The 14,062-nt window shown below is 38.6% G+C and overlaps 1 protein-coding gene across 8 annotated transcripts in view; it reads left to right on the top strand.

Annotated features, from left to right (window-relative positions):
- The first annotated feature begins 1,894 nt into the window (after nucleotides 1-1,894).
- Nucleotides 1,895-14,062, top strand: part of MUSK (muscle associated receptor tyrosine kinase) — an 86,302-nt gene continuing 74,134 nt past the window's right edge. For all 8 annotated transcript variants that reach the window (XM_066256541.1, XM_066256539.1, XM_066256535.1 and 5 more), the window contains exons 1-3: nucleotides 1,895-1,973; nucleotides 12,299-12,425; nucleotides 13,161-13,312. In XM_066256541.1, the coding sequence (XP_066112638.1) occupies nucleotides 1,895-1,973; nucleotides 12,299-12,425; nucleotides 13,161-13,312 (358 nt within the window). The remainder of the gene's footprint in view (nucleotides 1,974-12,298; nucleotides 12,426-13,160; nucleotides 13,313-14,062) is intronic.

Here is a 14,062-nt window from a genome sequence, read left to right as displayed (position 1 = left end):
AATTCAAAGGCAAGTATTGATGACTGTGTGGGAAAATGGATTCTCTCATACATTGCTGGGGAGTTGTTCAATATACCATCATATAGCCATGATTTAGAAGATGATGTCGCTAATGAGGAAAAAACGAGGTAGTGCAGTATATATTACCATAGCAAAGTCTCCAAGACATGTTGCTCAGTGGGAAGAAACAATTCACAGAGCAAAATGCTTTGGAAGCCATTGGAGGGGAGTCTTCAGGAGAACCCGCAGCAGATAGTCATTTGGCAGACATCCCAAGCTGCCAACTGAGTGGGCTCATGAGGCCAAAAAACAAGGGCACCCCCAATGCAAGGGAGAAACAAATCTTAAAGCAGTGCGGCAAGTGCAATGATAGAGGTGTGTTCAGTACATTATGGAAGCCCAGAGGAGGCAAATCTAACACAATTTTGAGAAGATACAGAATTTGGAGTCTGGGGTGGGTCCTAGAAGGAGAAGGTGATCTAGCTGAGATAGGTGTTTACTGGGTGTAGAGGCGGGAACTGTATGAGCAATTTATGGAGGCAAGAAAGCTGTGTATACAGGGGACCATCAGTGGGTTGCTAAGTGTTAAAATAAGAGGGAGACAAAGACCTAACTTGGGAGAGGGGGTAAATACACAATACATTGTACAATAATGTGTTGCAGAATTGGACACCTAAAGCCTTGGCCAGTTGGTTCAGTGGTACAGCATCGACTGGGCATGTGGAAGTCCCAGGTCCAATTCCTGGTCAGGGCACATAGGAGAGGCAACTATCTGCTTCTCACCTCTTCCCTTCCTCTCTCTCTCTTTCTCTCTCTTCCCCTCTTGCAGCCATGGCTCGATTGATTTGAGCACATCATCCCTGGGAGCTGAGGATGGCTCCATGGAGCCTCTGCCTTAGGCACTAAAAATAGCTCAGTGCGAACATAGCCCTAGATAGGCAGAGCATCAGCCCCAGATGGGGGTTACCAGGTGGATCCCCGTCAGTGTGCATATAGGAGTCTGTCTCTGTATCTCCCTCCCCTCACTTAAGAAAGAATTGGGCACTGGAAACCTTTGTAAGTATGTTAACCAGCATCATCCCTATAAATTTAATTTAAAAGAGATAAAAACAAACAAACAACAGAAGTAAGGATGGATTATAAAAGATGAGGCTAACAAGGTAGGTAGAGCCCAGCAAAGCCTCCTGTATCATGTTACATAGGTTTGAATATGTTTTCATGTGACAAGGAGCCACTGAAGGCTTTTGAGCCAGAGAGGCTATCTGAAAAGATGTTAGAGGACAATAAAACAGAAGACAAGAGGAAAAGACATGAGGCTGTCACTATCATTCAGAGAAGATAAATAACTAAAAAAAGAGGTCGGTATAACATGATAGTAGTTGGAATCAAAGGCGGGGAAGAAATCAAGGAATTTGAGTTGGTATAATCTGTAGGTATTGGTAATGGGCTGGGCATGGGAGGTGGCGTATGAGAGGGGGAGGAGTCATGATGAGACACACCAGAACTCTGTAGTGAGTTCAGGGGAGGTGGTGAGATGAATCAGAAGATCGAGAAACTTGTACCTCAGGGAGTACAGTGATGGTTGCAAAAGGCATCTGGTATTGTCCTCCTGCCACTGTCTTAAAAGGGATTCTAAAGGGATTTTCTTTCGCTTGTTCCTCCAGCCCTACACTTGTGGTACTGGCCAAAGTGGATACTCACCAGCTGGCCATGTCCATCATTACAGCCAAGTCTGAGAATTCCTGATTATACTTAGAGCCTGTGGAGCTGCTGACACAAACAGTCATTAGCAGACGACCCTTTTGTAAAAAACTATGCTTTAAAATGTAAACGGCAGGGCATTTTCTTTGCATTGTCCAGAAGAAACTTTCTCCTGCCTGAGCCTGGATTAATCATGAGAGAGCTCGTCAACATTCCACTGGTACATATTCTTACCCTGGTTGCTTTCAGCGGGACTGAGAAACTTCCCAAAGGTTGGTTTGAAGAATCTTGTCTTCTTGTTGCTTTGCCACAATTTTGAAGTGTGTGTATGTGTGTGCTCTGATCACAATCGATTCATATTATGGTGGGTGTGGGTTTTAGTTGGGAAAGCAGGGGTGCAATGTATGGAGATGGAGAAAGCTATATAAATAAGCAATTGATTGATGGTCTCCTTTCGACCCATATCTTTCCCTGCCTTAAGTTGTGCAATGAAAAGTTTAGCTACAGAGTGCATGCAGAGCCCTCAGTAGTAGAGGAGAAACATTAGCAGGTAGAAACATTAGACTGCAAGTTATCAAGATCTGTTTTGTTTATGTGTATGTCAAACTTCAGGGTGGTCTAAATGGATGATGAAAACCTTTTCACTCAGGAATATAATCAACCCTATGCCCAGACATCCAGAGTATCCGCATCTGAACAAATATTATTTTCATTTTCACTTTGAATTTTGCTTCATAAATATTTTAGTTCCTAAAAAAAATCAGAATTAGAGAAAGATAGGCACAATTTGCCTATTTAATTAAAGCCTGAAGACAATGAGTTCTCAATAACTTTGAGACCAAGTCATGATTTGGGTTGGCAAGAGGCTGTGCAAGTTTTTTTCAGAGGCTTTGGAATGTACCGGAAATAACACCACCTCAGGGGAAAGGAAAGCAACTTAAGAAACTGACAAACACCTGTTGCAGTAGCAGGAATGTCCACAGTGACATGGTTCCTGGCCAGTGTATTACAAAACTGAGAGTAGCGTGTTTCAAATCAGGAAGAAAGACTGGAAAATATGTGGTTTGCAAAGCGCATAAAGACTGTGTTGAAATATTTTTTAAAAAGACACGAGAAAGCAGATTGATGGGATCAATTAAAGAGTTTCCAAATTAAATCTATTATAGTAGCATAAAAAGACTTCTGTTTTATGACATACTTAAAGGAATTATTTTCCCTTAATATATTAGTTTAGCAAAGAACTGAATTGATTGTATTGATAAGGGAAGGTAGTATGTGTATGTAGATGGGAAATACAGCTTTAGATATTGTAGTTCACTAAAATTTCTGGAGCCACAAGGTCTGGATTCACATGCTGATAAAATGCAGCCATGAAGAAATCATAGTCTGATTTCACAGACTTGTTCTGTTGTTTTCTTTTTCCATTTTACATAGGAAGAATGATATCTTCACATGCATTTAAACATTTAATTGCCAACTATACTTTGAGGTATCTCCAGATAAAAGAGAATCTAGATTGTTTCAAACAGCTAATAATAGCCAGGAAGACTGAACATAGCCTTCAGAATATTTTAATACTTCCTGAGTATACAACACATGTCCCATAAGGGAGCACCTGGATGCTTGGATTTATGGATTGGTATGTCTTATCTGTGTCATTCTAAACCACAAAATTACATAGAATGATATAGGTAAATGCTAGAATTTAGTAAAATGTGGTCTCATAAGGAAATGACAATTTATTTTGATGGTTCAAATTAGTATTTGGTGCACACACACACACACACACACAAAACCAATCTCTTTATACGAGCCATTTCTAATTTATATTTTAAGAAAGAAATAATTTTCAGTGTCTAAATTTTACAGGCAAAACCCTTAGTTAAAATGCACACTATTCTATTTTGAAAATTTCAAAATATGGTGATATAAAGGTAACAAAATCAAATATCCTGGCTTTTAAATAAAATAATCAAAAATGAATAAATTAATTAAATAATCAGATTGTTAATCCAACTTTATTCATTTATAATTTATGTGCTACTATCATTAAAGTTTAAAATAAAAAATTAAAATAATACTTTTGCCTAGACCACTGTATTTAATGTAAAATCTAAATTAATATGCATGTAACATCAACTTTAACCCCAAACACTAAGCCTAGCAGAGCCAAGATCCATTGACTGTACACCCCAGTTCTGAGGCTAAACACTACCTTGAAAACACAGTCCTTAAAGCTGTAACTGTTGAAATGTGTGGAATATATGGGTACAAACAAAACACAATAATGTACTATTATTTTGATATTATTTAAAGTAATAAAAATGTTCTACACAAACTGTTTTGTAGAATTTTTTTACATTCTTAGAGAAGGAAATTTTAAAAAGAGCTTTTTAGATTGTATTCATTTTCCCTAAGTCCTTTATCATTAATCAGGGAATCTCCCCAATAATATTTTATTTACAAAATAGACTGACATTTAAAATCATACTAGGGTATTCTGTGGATCCCTTTCTGCCAGCATACCATTTTCTCAATAAAATTAATAACCAACTTTATAGACAACTAATAGCTTATTGTTTTAGTTTCAATTTAAGCAAGATTCCTACCATTTAAAGACAAGGGAAAAGTCACTAACTACCCTTTCTGAATCATTTTGATTAGTAATACTTTCAATGATGAGCTCAATATCAAAACCCACAAGTAGATGGATTTTATAAAGCATTACGTATGAAAGTAGTCATGTCTCACTGAATTGCTCACTGGGACCTCATACTTCAAAAACATTTAATGCTTTATGAAGTATTAAGTATACGGCAGAATTTAAATTGTGGGAGTATCAGAGTTCATGTAAGCACACTGAATTGGTTTAACATGCCCAAGAGCTCCTGTCTAAACTCCAGTTTTAAAATCACCCCATTTACTAGCATCCCTCAACATTTTTGAGTCTGAGTCATTTACTTTAGATATATTTGACCAACCTCCTCTTCTGCACTGCCTGTACGGGGGTAGGATTCAGAGACTCGACATGTGACCAACTCAGAGCAGGCACAGCTGTCATTGAAACCCAGGACACCAAATCCTGGAGGAAAGTTTAATACTGACGTGCATTGAAAGAGTAATTCATTGCATGTTTGGGGACACACAAGTTGATTTAAATACTTTTAACCTCAAAGAACAGAATGAAAGAGCAGAAATGTCAAGATTTCTAATGTGTTTCCAAAGGTGAAGCAGTCAACTTTGCAGGGAAGTAGGACTTAGTGGTTATTGGGGGAAAGTGACGAGTGAGAGGTGAGCCGAGGACCTGGAGGAAGTGGTCCCACTTAGGAAGATGGGAGGAGTGGACCAGAGAATGCAGAAAGACTACCTGGGCTGTGCTGAGAACCCCGCTGGGGCTGGGGGCTGCACCTTTATAGAGGCCCTGATGTGCACCGTGGTTTCACTTTAGCTGACAATAGTGTATGAACATAGGAGCTGCACAGACAGCTGGCTGAATTAGTTCAAGATTGGTGTTCTCCTGGTCAGTGCAGCTGAAGGACTATCGACTAAGAGATTTGAGATTCTATGGCAACGTATCATGCGGTCTAGGTTGAATAATGAAGAGAGTGAAATAAAGACACTAAAGGCCTGGAGAAGTATTTACCAGTGCTCAGCATATAATGCTATGAACTATGCAAAGGACTGTCAGTGACTGGTGAAATAATCACTCCTGAGTACATGCACATTTTAGATGGATCCCTATGAGGTCATGTCTTAACGCCCCCAGGAAAAGCAATTTCAGAAATTCTAACAGGCGGAGCCAGAACTCTTAGCTGCCTGTGTACAGCGCCATTCCTGAAGGACTGAGAGTATGTTCTAGGATGAAGAATTAATGAAACAGCATGACTATTGAGATTATGAATAAAATCCAATAAGTTCCAAAGACATCACAATAAAAAATAACTTACATATGTTATTATATCACCATGAGAATAAACGTGTTATTATTTTAAGATATGCCAAATAATGAGAAATACTGAATATCCCCTTTTTGGGGGGGCTTTGGAAATTTTTCAATACCAAAGCATTTTCTCATACTGAGAAAACAATATTGTATTCATGATATTAGGAAAACATGAATATGTCCCAAGACTGAGCCTGAATTTTACTAAAACAGGAAGGAGCAAACACACCTGACTTCCTAGGCACGTGGTCACGTTAGTCAGCAACTATAAATCAGAAGTCGGTATGTCAGTGACCAATGTGCTAGACCTTATAAAAGGGTAATATTTATGTCCCTGTCATCAAGCCACTAGTATTCAAGTTAAGGTACTCTTTGGGTCCAGGAAAGGGTTGTATTCACTTTCATGTATGTGTTATTTGTGTGGTCCTTGGATTGAGGGGAGAAATAATGCCCTAGTTTAAACAGGTTCTGGCTGAGATGAAAGCTGGGTAGTAGAATGAAAGTAAACAAGAGATAGTTTGCTGAGTCAACAAGTATCATTAAATACAACCCTGTGATTGTGGCAGCAACATTCTGAAAGCAGATTTGTTTGGGTAATTTTGGAACAGGAGCAAAATGGTCTTAACCAACTACATATATTCTGCAGAAAGAAATTGATATTGATGTAAAATCTTACTACTCCCCGCCCCCCATCTGTGAGTAACTAGTACTAAGCCAAAGACATGGTATAGCTTAGAGCAGGGGTCAAGAACCTCTTTGGCTGAGAGAGCCATGAACGCCACATATTTTAAAATGTAATTCCGTGAGAGCCATACAATGACCCGTGTACATTATGCATTATCCAATAAAAATTTGGTGTTGTCCCGGAGGACAGCTGTGATTGGCTCCAGCCACCTGGAACAATGAACATGAGTGGTAGGAAATGAATGGATTGTAATACATGAGAATGTTTTATATTTTAAATGTTATTATTTTTTTATTAAAGATTTGTTTGCGAGCCAGATGCAGCCATCAAAAGAGCCACATCTGGCTCGTGAGCCATAGGTTCCCGACCCCAAACTTAGAGTTAAAAGGAGGAACTTTAAACCAATTTTAACCTTGAAGTTCAGCTCTACCACTTTGTACTTTTGTTATGGTTAGACAAGGTACTTAACCATTCTTTTTGTTTGTTTTTTGTGTTTTTCCGGAGTTAGAAGCAGAAAGGCAATCAGACAGACTCCCACATGCACCCAACTGGGATCCACCCGGCATGCCCACCAGGGGGTGATGCTCTGCCCATCTGAGGCTTTGCTCCGCTGTGGCTGTAGCCATTCTAGCACCTGAGGCAGAGGCCATGGAACCATCCCCAGCACCGGGGCCAACTTTGCTCCAGTATAGCCTTGGCTGTGAGAGGGGAAAAGAGAGATAGAGAAAAAGGAGAGGGGGAAAGGTGGAGAAGCAGATTGGTGCTTCTCCTGTGTGCCCTGGCCGGGAATCGAACCTGGCACTTCTACACACCAGGCCGACACTCTACCACTGAGCCAACCGACCAGGGCCTACTTAACCATTCTTAACTTTTTTCATCTGCAAATGAGAATAATAATTGTATCTGTTGTTATGTTTGTTGTGATAAATAAGTGAGATAATGAATGAAAATATAATGCATGGCTCATCGCAGGTCCTTAAGCAATTTTAGATGCTAAAAGTATTAAAAACAGATTCAGACATCATATCAAACTGTCATAATGTAGACCATTAAGGAAAGGCATTAACTTGCTGAAGTTCTTAATAATACTTCACATATTTCTCCATGTCTAAGTTTGTCAAGACATTCATTCATTCTAACATTTACTTCTTTGATCTTAACTGATCTCCACAGAATTTGTGTCACCTCACTGGAAAGGTAATAGTAATGCTATATCTACTACTTCTGTTACTTCTGCATCTATGCATTAAGTGAGAAGAAATCAATGAACAAAGTTTTTAACTAAAATAATACATGGTCATTAAGAATAATTTTAAAAACACAAAATATACAAAAGATGAAAAAAAAGAAAGTCACCTATACTTACAAAACTGTTAACATGTTGGTATGATTTCTTCCATTTTTTTCCTACATATCCTAAAAACAAAAAAAAAACAAAAAAAATGTATCATAATAATTATATAATTCTGCTGCCTGCCACTTTTACTAAATACCAGAGTGTGAGAACATTCTACATTTTAAGTACTCCTCAAAATACCATTTGCAGTGACTGTAAGAACATTCTGATTAGATAAGAGTTGCTGGTATATGTTTGATATCTGTTTCTCTAATGGCAAAAAAGGCCCTGGTTTGTTGCATTTGTTGGTTTCTATAGTGTAAAAACTCTAACCACAGCCATTTTCAAGCTACCAACCTTGAAACGGGAAAAGAGATGTACAACTCATGCCTTTGTATACAATTGTATCGTTCAAAACATTAGATATCAATAACCTCAAGAACACAGATAATAGTAAAATGTGGAAAAATAATTAGGAAGAAGTGATACATTTTGAGTATTGTTATTTTGCTCTTAACATAATTCAACTACCTGTTTATATGACTTAGTTTTTAATAGTGACTGTATTTAACAACTGTCTCATAAATTTCTAAAAATGAATGCTTGGCTCTTGCAAGCTAGTACAAGCCAGCTTCATCAGACCACAGTTAGAAGACAGAACTGTGTGCCTAACTCTTCTCCCACTTTGTACAGCTAGTACAATTTAGTACAATTACTCGGATTTGTGCAGTGAGAGTCAACTACATGCCTTTCCATTCTGAGATGATTTCCTCGGGATAGATTCCCAGAAGTAAATATTAGTGGTAAATCTGCATGTAATCCAGAGACCAGGGGAATGATTGACTGGTTCGGGTTTCTGTTTCTAAATTACCTAGTCAAATAATACACAAGGTTCCATACAAGCCAAGAACAATTTTAAGAGCTTTATGTATATTCATTTATTTCAGCCTCATGACAAGCCCATGTGGTGGGTTTTATTACCATCATCATCTACAGCTGAAGAGGTACCGGTTAAGTGACTTGGCAGGGCAGGGAGGGGATGGAGTGGCGGTTTGAATTCCAGCCCTGTGCTGGTGTGCCTCTCAATGCCTAATTGCTCTATATCTTTCTTTTTCAACAATGAAATCATTCAATATTATCAATTAACCTTTGGGCCCATGATTACTTGCATCCCACGAACTTAATATAATATTTTTTGTTTCTGTCTCTTAAGTTCTATGTGATTATACAATTGATTACTTATTTCATGCATTCGTTGTTTATATATACTGCTCACAAAAATTAGAGGATCAGGGGACATGCAGATACTCCAATACTTTCAGCCTTTTGTATAGAGCATTTTCACCAATGAAATAAATGTTGGTTTTGCATCTCATTTGCATAATCAAACAACTTTCTTTGACTTGTTTGCTTTTCTAATGTTCTTGTTTACTAAAAAATCAAATGTTTCTTCTTTTTATCACCTTATATTCATTTTGAAATATACCCTAAGTTTTGTGAGCGGTTGCATTTAATCCAGCACATCCAGAAATGAATTTATTTTTCTTTATCTGGCTTGGCACTTGATGTAGCTTTCAGTCTGAATATTCATGTTTATTTATTTTTTTCAATTTTTATAAATGATCAGCTATGTATCCCTTCACATACTGCTTCTAGCCTGTTTCCTCTGTTTTATCCTTCTGGAATTTCCATTAGACATGCCTGCCAATCTATATTTTATGTCTCTTAACTATTCTTTAATACTTTTTGTTTCTTTATTTCTTTGTACTGCATTCTATATATTTTAATGGTTAGGTCAGTGGAAACTTGGAAAGGGTGACCTTGATACCTATATATGTCATTTTACTGCTAAATTCTGCTTTCTTCCTTCAGCTAATCTCTTTCAACCTTTCAAAAAATATATGCTTTTTATAAAGGCCTCAGAAACATAGTCTGGTTCATTTAAATAATACATCAGTAAATGGGCTAATCCTGGGGATAGAAACAGGTTTAAGACCTAGTCCCTGACCTAAAGCTCAAGGTTTGTATAATTGAGTGTGGAACAAAGACGTAAAGAGATCATTTTAATAGTGTCTATGTGACAGGTACTATAAGAGTGACATATGCAGGATGAACTAAGGTTCAGGAAAAGGGCATTTGGCTCTACCTAACAAATCAGGGAAATTGGAAGGAGATGTGTTTAAACAGGATTTTTTTTTCTGAAGTAAGAAGCAGGAAGGCAGAGAGACAGACTCCCACATATGCCAGATGGTATCCAACCAGCAGGCCCACTAGGGGTGGATGCTCTGCCCATTTGGAGTGTTACTCCGTTGTTGCAACTGGAACCATTCTAGCGCCTGAGGTAGAGGCCATGGAGCCATCCTCAGCGCTCAGGCCAACTTTGCTCCAGTGGAGCCTTGACTGCGGAAGGGAAGAGAGAGATAGAGAGAAAGGAGAGGGGGAAGGGTGGAGAAGCAGATGGGTGCTTCTCCTGTGTGACCTGGCTGGGAATCGAACTAGGACTTCCACACGACAGGCTGACTTTCTACCACTGAGCCAGCTGGCCAGGGTTTAAACAGGTCTTTGAGAAAATAATAACATTAAGTCTGACCAGGTGGTGGCACAGTGGATAGAGCATTGGACTAGGACCCAGGTTTGAAACCCCAAGGTTGCCTGCTAGAGCACAGGCTTACCAGCCTGAGTATGGGGTTGCTGGCTTAAGCCCAAAGGTCACTGGCTTGAAGCCCAAGGTGACTGGCTTGAGCCCAAGGTCACTGGCTTGAGTAAGGGGTCACTCCCTCTACTGTAGCCCCCAGGTCAAGGCACATATGAGAAAGCAATCAGTGAACACCTAAGGTGCCACAGTGAAGAACTAATGCTTCTCATCTCTGTCCCTTCCTGTCTGTCTGTCCCTATCTGTCCCTCTCTCTGACTCTCTGTCTCTGTCAAAAAAAGAAAGAAAGAAAAGAAAAGAAATACATTAACAATATGAATGAAACACTTTTAACTACCATTTTCCATTTTCCTTCACTCTCAGCCAATGAGTTTGCCTTTGAGTTTACTGAAAAATAAGGTTCTTTACATAGTAGGTATTTCTTCTACGGCCGATGTGCCAGTTCTTAGTGTTTCGTGTGGCTGTCACCAACTACTTCACATCTAAAATAATTGTTCACACTGCTCCTTGGCTTTCATATGCATCTTTCATTTTAACTAAAATGACTGTATAATTTATTGTCTTAACTCATGTGTTTTGAGAGCAAAAGGGGTACTATTAATAATTATATCAGGATAGGAGGCATAATTGATTATTATAGCTGATCGTTTTATGTATCTGTCTTACCTTATCATCTAGACTGTGGCTCCTTACAAGACATCTCTTTGCTTCTAGTCATTACCCCCTCATACCTCTATCCTCCCCCTTAATCCTCAGGAATCACTAATACACTTTCTGTCTCTTTAGATTTGTCTACTCTGGACATTTCATAGAAATATAATTGTACATTATGCTGTCCTTGTGACTGGCCTTTTTTACTTAGCTTATTGTTTTCAAGTTTCGTCTGTGCTGTGATATGTATTGTACATTATCTATTTTAACTGTCAAATAGTATTTCATTGTATGGATAAACTATATTTATCTGTTAATTAGCTGGCAGATGTTTGGGTTGCTTTCACCTTTTAGTTACTGTTTATAATGTTGTTATTAAGATGGGTTACAAAAATCTATCTGAGTCCCTGCTTTCAATTTCTTTTAAGTATATACTCAAAAGTGGGATTACTGGATTATATAATAATTCTATGTTTAATGTCTTGAGGAACCACCATACTGTTTTTCATAGTGGTTACACCATGTTACATTCCCACCAGCAATGCACAAATGTTCTAATTTCTCCACATCCTAACCAACATTTCTTGTTTCTTTCTTTTTGATTATAGCCATTCTAGTGAGTGTGAAGTGGTATCTTATTGTAGAGTGATTAGCATTTCCTTAATGGCTAATGATGTGGAGCAACTTTTCAGGTTGTTGTTGTCTATTTGTACACATTCTTTGAAAAAATGTCAATGAAGATCCTTTGCCCATTTTTTATTTGATTATTTATCCCTTTATTCTGGAGTCTTATTCCAATCTATTCATATGCAGATATGAATTCTCTACATAATCTGAAGAAGCTTAAACGTCAATGTAGCCCCTTCTAAGACCCTCAGTAGACTGTAGGAATGGGTTCATATGAACATATATTTTTATAAAAGGGGGGGATTATTTTTAAACAATTGTTAAGATTTCCACTCTGACTTTCCTTCAGTCACACTTCCTTTTAAGTTGACTGGTGTTTGAGTGGCCACAGACATTTTATATTCATAATTTTATATATTCTTCCTTAAAGCGGGCACCCAAATTATGTATCTTTGACCTTTATATAACCTGGACTGGTCCCTACTCCTATCTAATAAATTATAAGTCCTCCAAGAGCCTTCCTTTTTGATTCTCAAATGTCTAGTTTGGAAGTAAAAGCAAAATTCTCTACATAAAATTTTCCTTCCTTTTGGCAAATGTGTGCTATGTGGAAATAAAATTCTCATTTCGGTATATGGTGGCCTCTGACCGCTTACAGAGGGTTAGTAAACAGCTCTCGTTTTATTTCTTCTCCCCTGTTAGCTCCTGTCATCACTACTCCTCTGGAAACAGTGGATGCCTTAGTTGAAGAAGTGGCTACTTTCATGTGTGCAGTGGAATCCTATCCCCAGCCTGAAATTTCCTGGACTAGAAATAAAATTCTCATTAAGTAAGTATTCTGCCTTTTTCTGGTAAGAATGCCAACGCTGCCTTGTGATTTATCTTGACATAAATGTAACCACAGTTCTTGGCAGTATTGAAGTTCACCTTTTAAAACATATAAAATGCAGATGTCCTTATTTTATAAATGTAAGATCTGAACTTCAGTGAGGTTAAGGGGATTGCTCGAAGCACAACAGTGATTCAGTTGACATGGAGAAGTCAGGGCTCTTTGCCTTCTGTATCCCAAAGAACTAGAACTATGCCTGGTACTTGCTAGGCATTCACCAAATATTGTTTGATGAATGAATAAATACTCATTTAATTGTGAGTTACTGCTACAAATATTTAACCCTTTCCGCCAGTTACATTTATGTGTGTGCAGGTTCATTGTCCAGCTGCAATTTCCTAAGAATTGTGGGAAGATGACTCTATTATCTTGGTAATAAAATGCTTTCCTGAATAAAGTAAACTTCACTTTCCGTCTTATCAGTAGACCTCCCCTTTTGAAAGCATTTTTGAAAGACTCAATGGTGCTTTGATTACTGGAGCCTGGAAAAGATCAGGAAACAATGTTAGCTTTATATTACTACATAAAGTGACTCCACTCTTCAGAACTCACTCAAGTTTCCTCTCACCTTTAATCTACTTCCTCATTGACAAGTCATCTGTTTGATCAGTTCACCACAGAGAAAAAAAATCAGAGCTGAGGTCCTAACCTGGCCTTTTCCTCGGTGACCTGCAGGCTCTTTGACACCCGGTACAGCATTCGGGAGAACGGGCAGCTCCTCACCATCCTGAGCGTGGAAGACAGCGATGACGGCATTTACTGCTGCGTCGCCAACAACGGTGTGGGCGGGGCTGCGGAGAGCTGCGGGGCTCTGCAAGTGAAGATGAGTGAGTGAGAAAGACCATCATCTATTGATTTTTAAAGTTGACTTGGTACATTTTGGAGCAGGCAGCAAATGGAGCCTCCCACATACTTGGAGGTTCAGACGCTAGACAAGTTCAAGTTCAAAACACAACCTAGAGGCAGTCAATTCCCCACCTCTTATTCTAGCCATCAACCACCACCCTAACAGCAGTTCTCTCCTGTCCTCTCCGTTTTCTTGCCTTCACACAAATCTTTATTTGTTCTAGCTGGACTTCCTTCACTGTGAAACCTCTCTCAATTTTTTACTCTGTGCCTTTAGAACAGTTCCATTACAAACAAACACATATCCCCCTTTCTTTCTTTATCTCTAATCTCTTAGCAAACATTTCTTTTACCCTTTTGCCTTATTTCAAGCTTGATTTTCTGGAGTGACTTTTCAAACTTGAGTGACTGTTCCGCTTAAATGGAGGCTGTTTATTTTTTCTCCCACTTTATGACCCCAAAGCTAGCAAGTACTCATGGCTAATCTGCTAGCCCTCGTTTAAGCCATCATATTGTGTGTTCCTGTGTAAAACCTTTCCTCTCATGAGGATCAATGCCACCTGACCAACTCTACTCATCAAGTCGTCTGCTCACTTCAAGGCACGCCCTGTATTTATCAAAGACTCGAATTCCAGATTTATTATCTTCCTATGCACTCCTACTCTTACTGTCATCTTAGGCGATTTTAACAGTCATAAAACAGAATCACTAGCCACTACATCCTTATGATT

This window comes from Saccopteryx bilineata, chromosome 2 (assembly GCF_036850765.1).
Source record: "Saccopteryx bilineata isolate mSacBil1 chromosome 2, mSacBil1_pri_phased_curated, whole genome shotgun sequence".
In the NCBI taxonomy this organism is placed as follows: Eukaryota; Metazoa; Chordata; class Mammalia; order Chiroptera; family Emballonuridae; genus Saccopteryx; species Saccopteryx bilineata.
The sequence above is the reverse complement of the archived record's forward strand: the minus strand, read 5'-3'. Positions and strand labels throughout refer to the sequence as shown.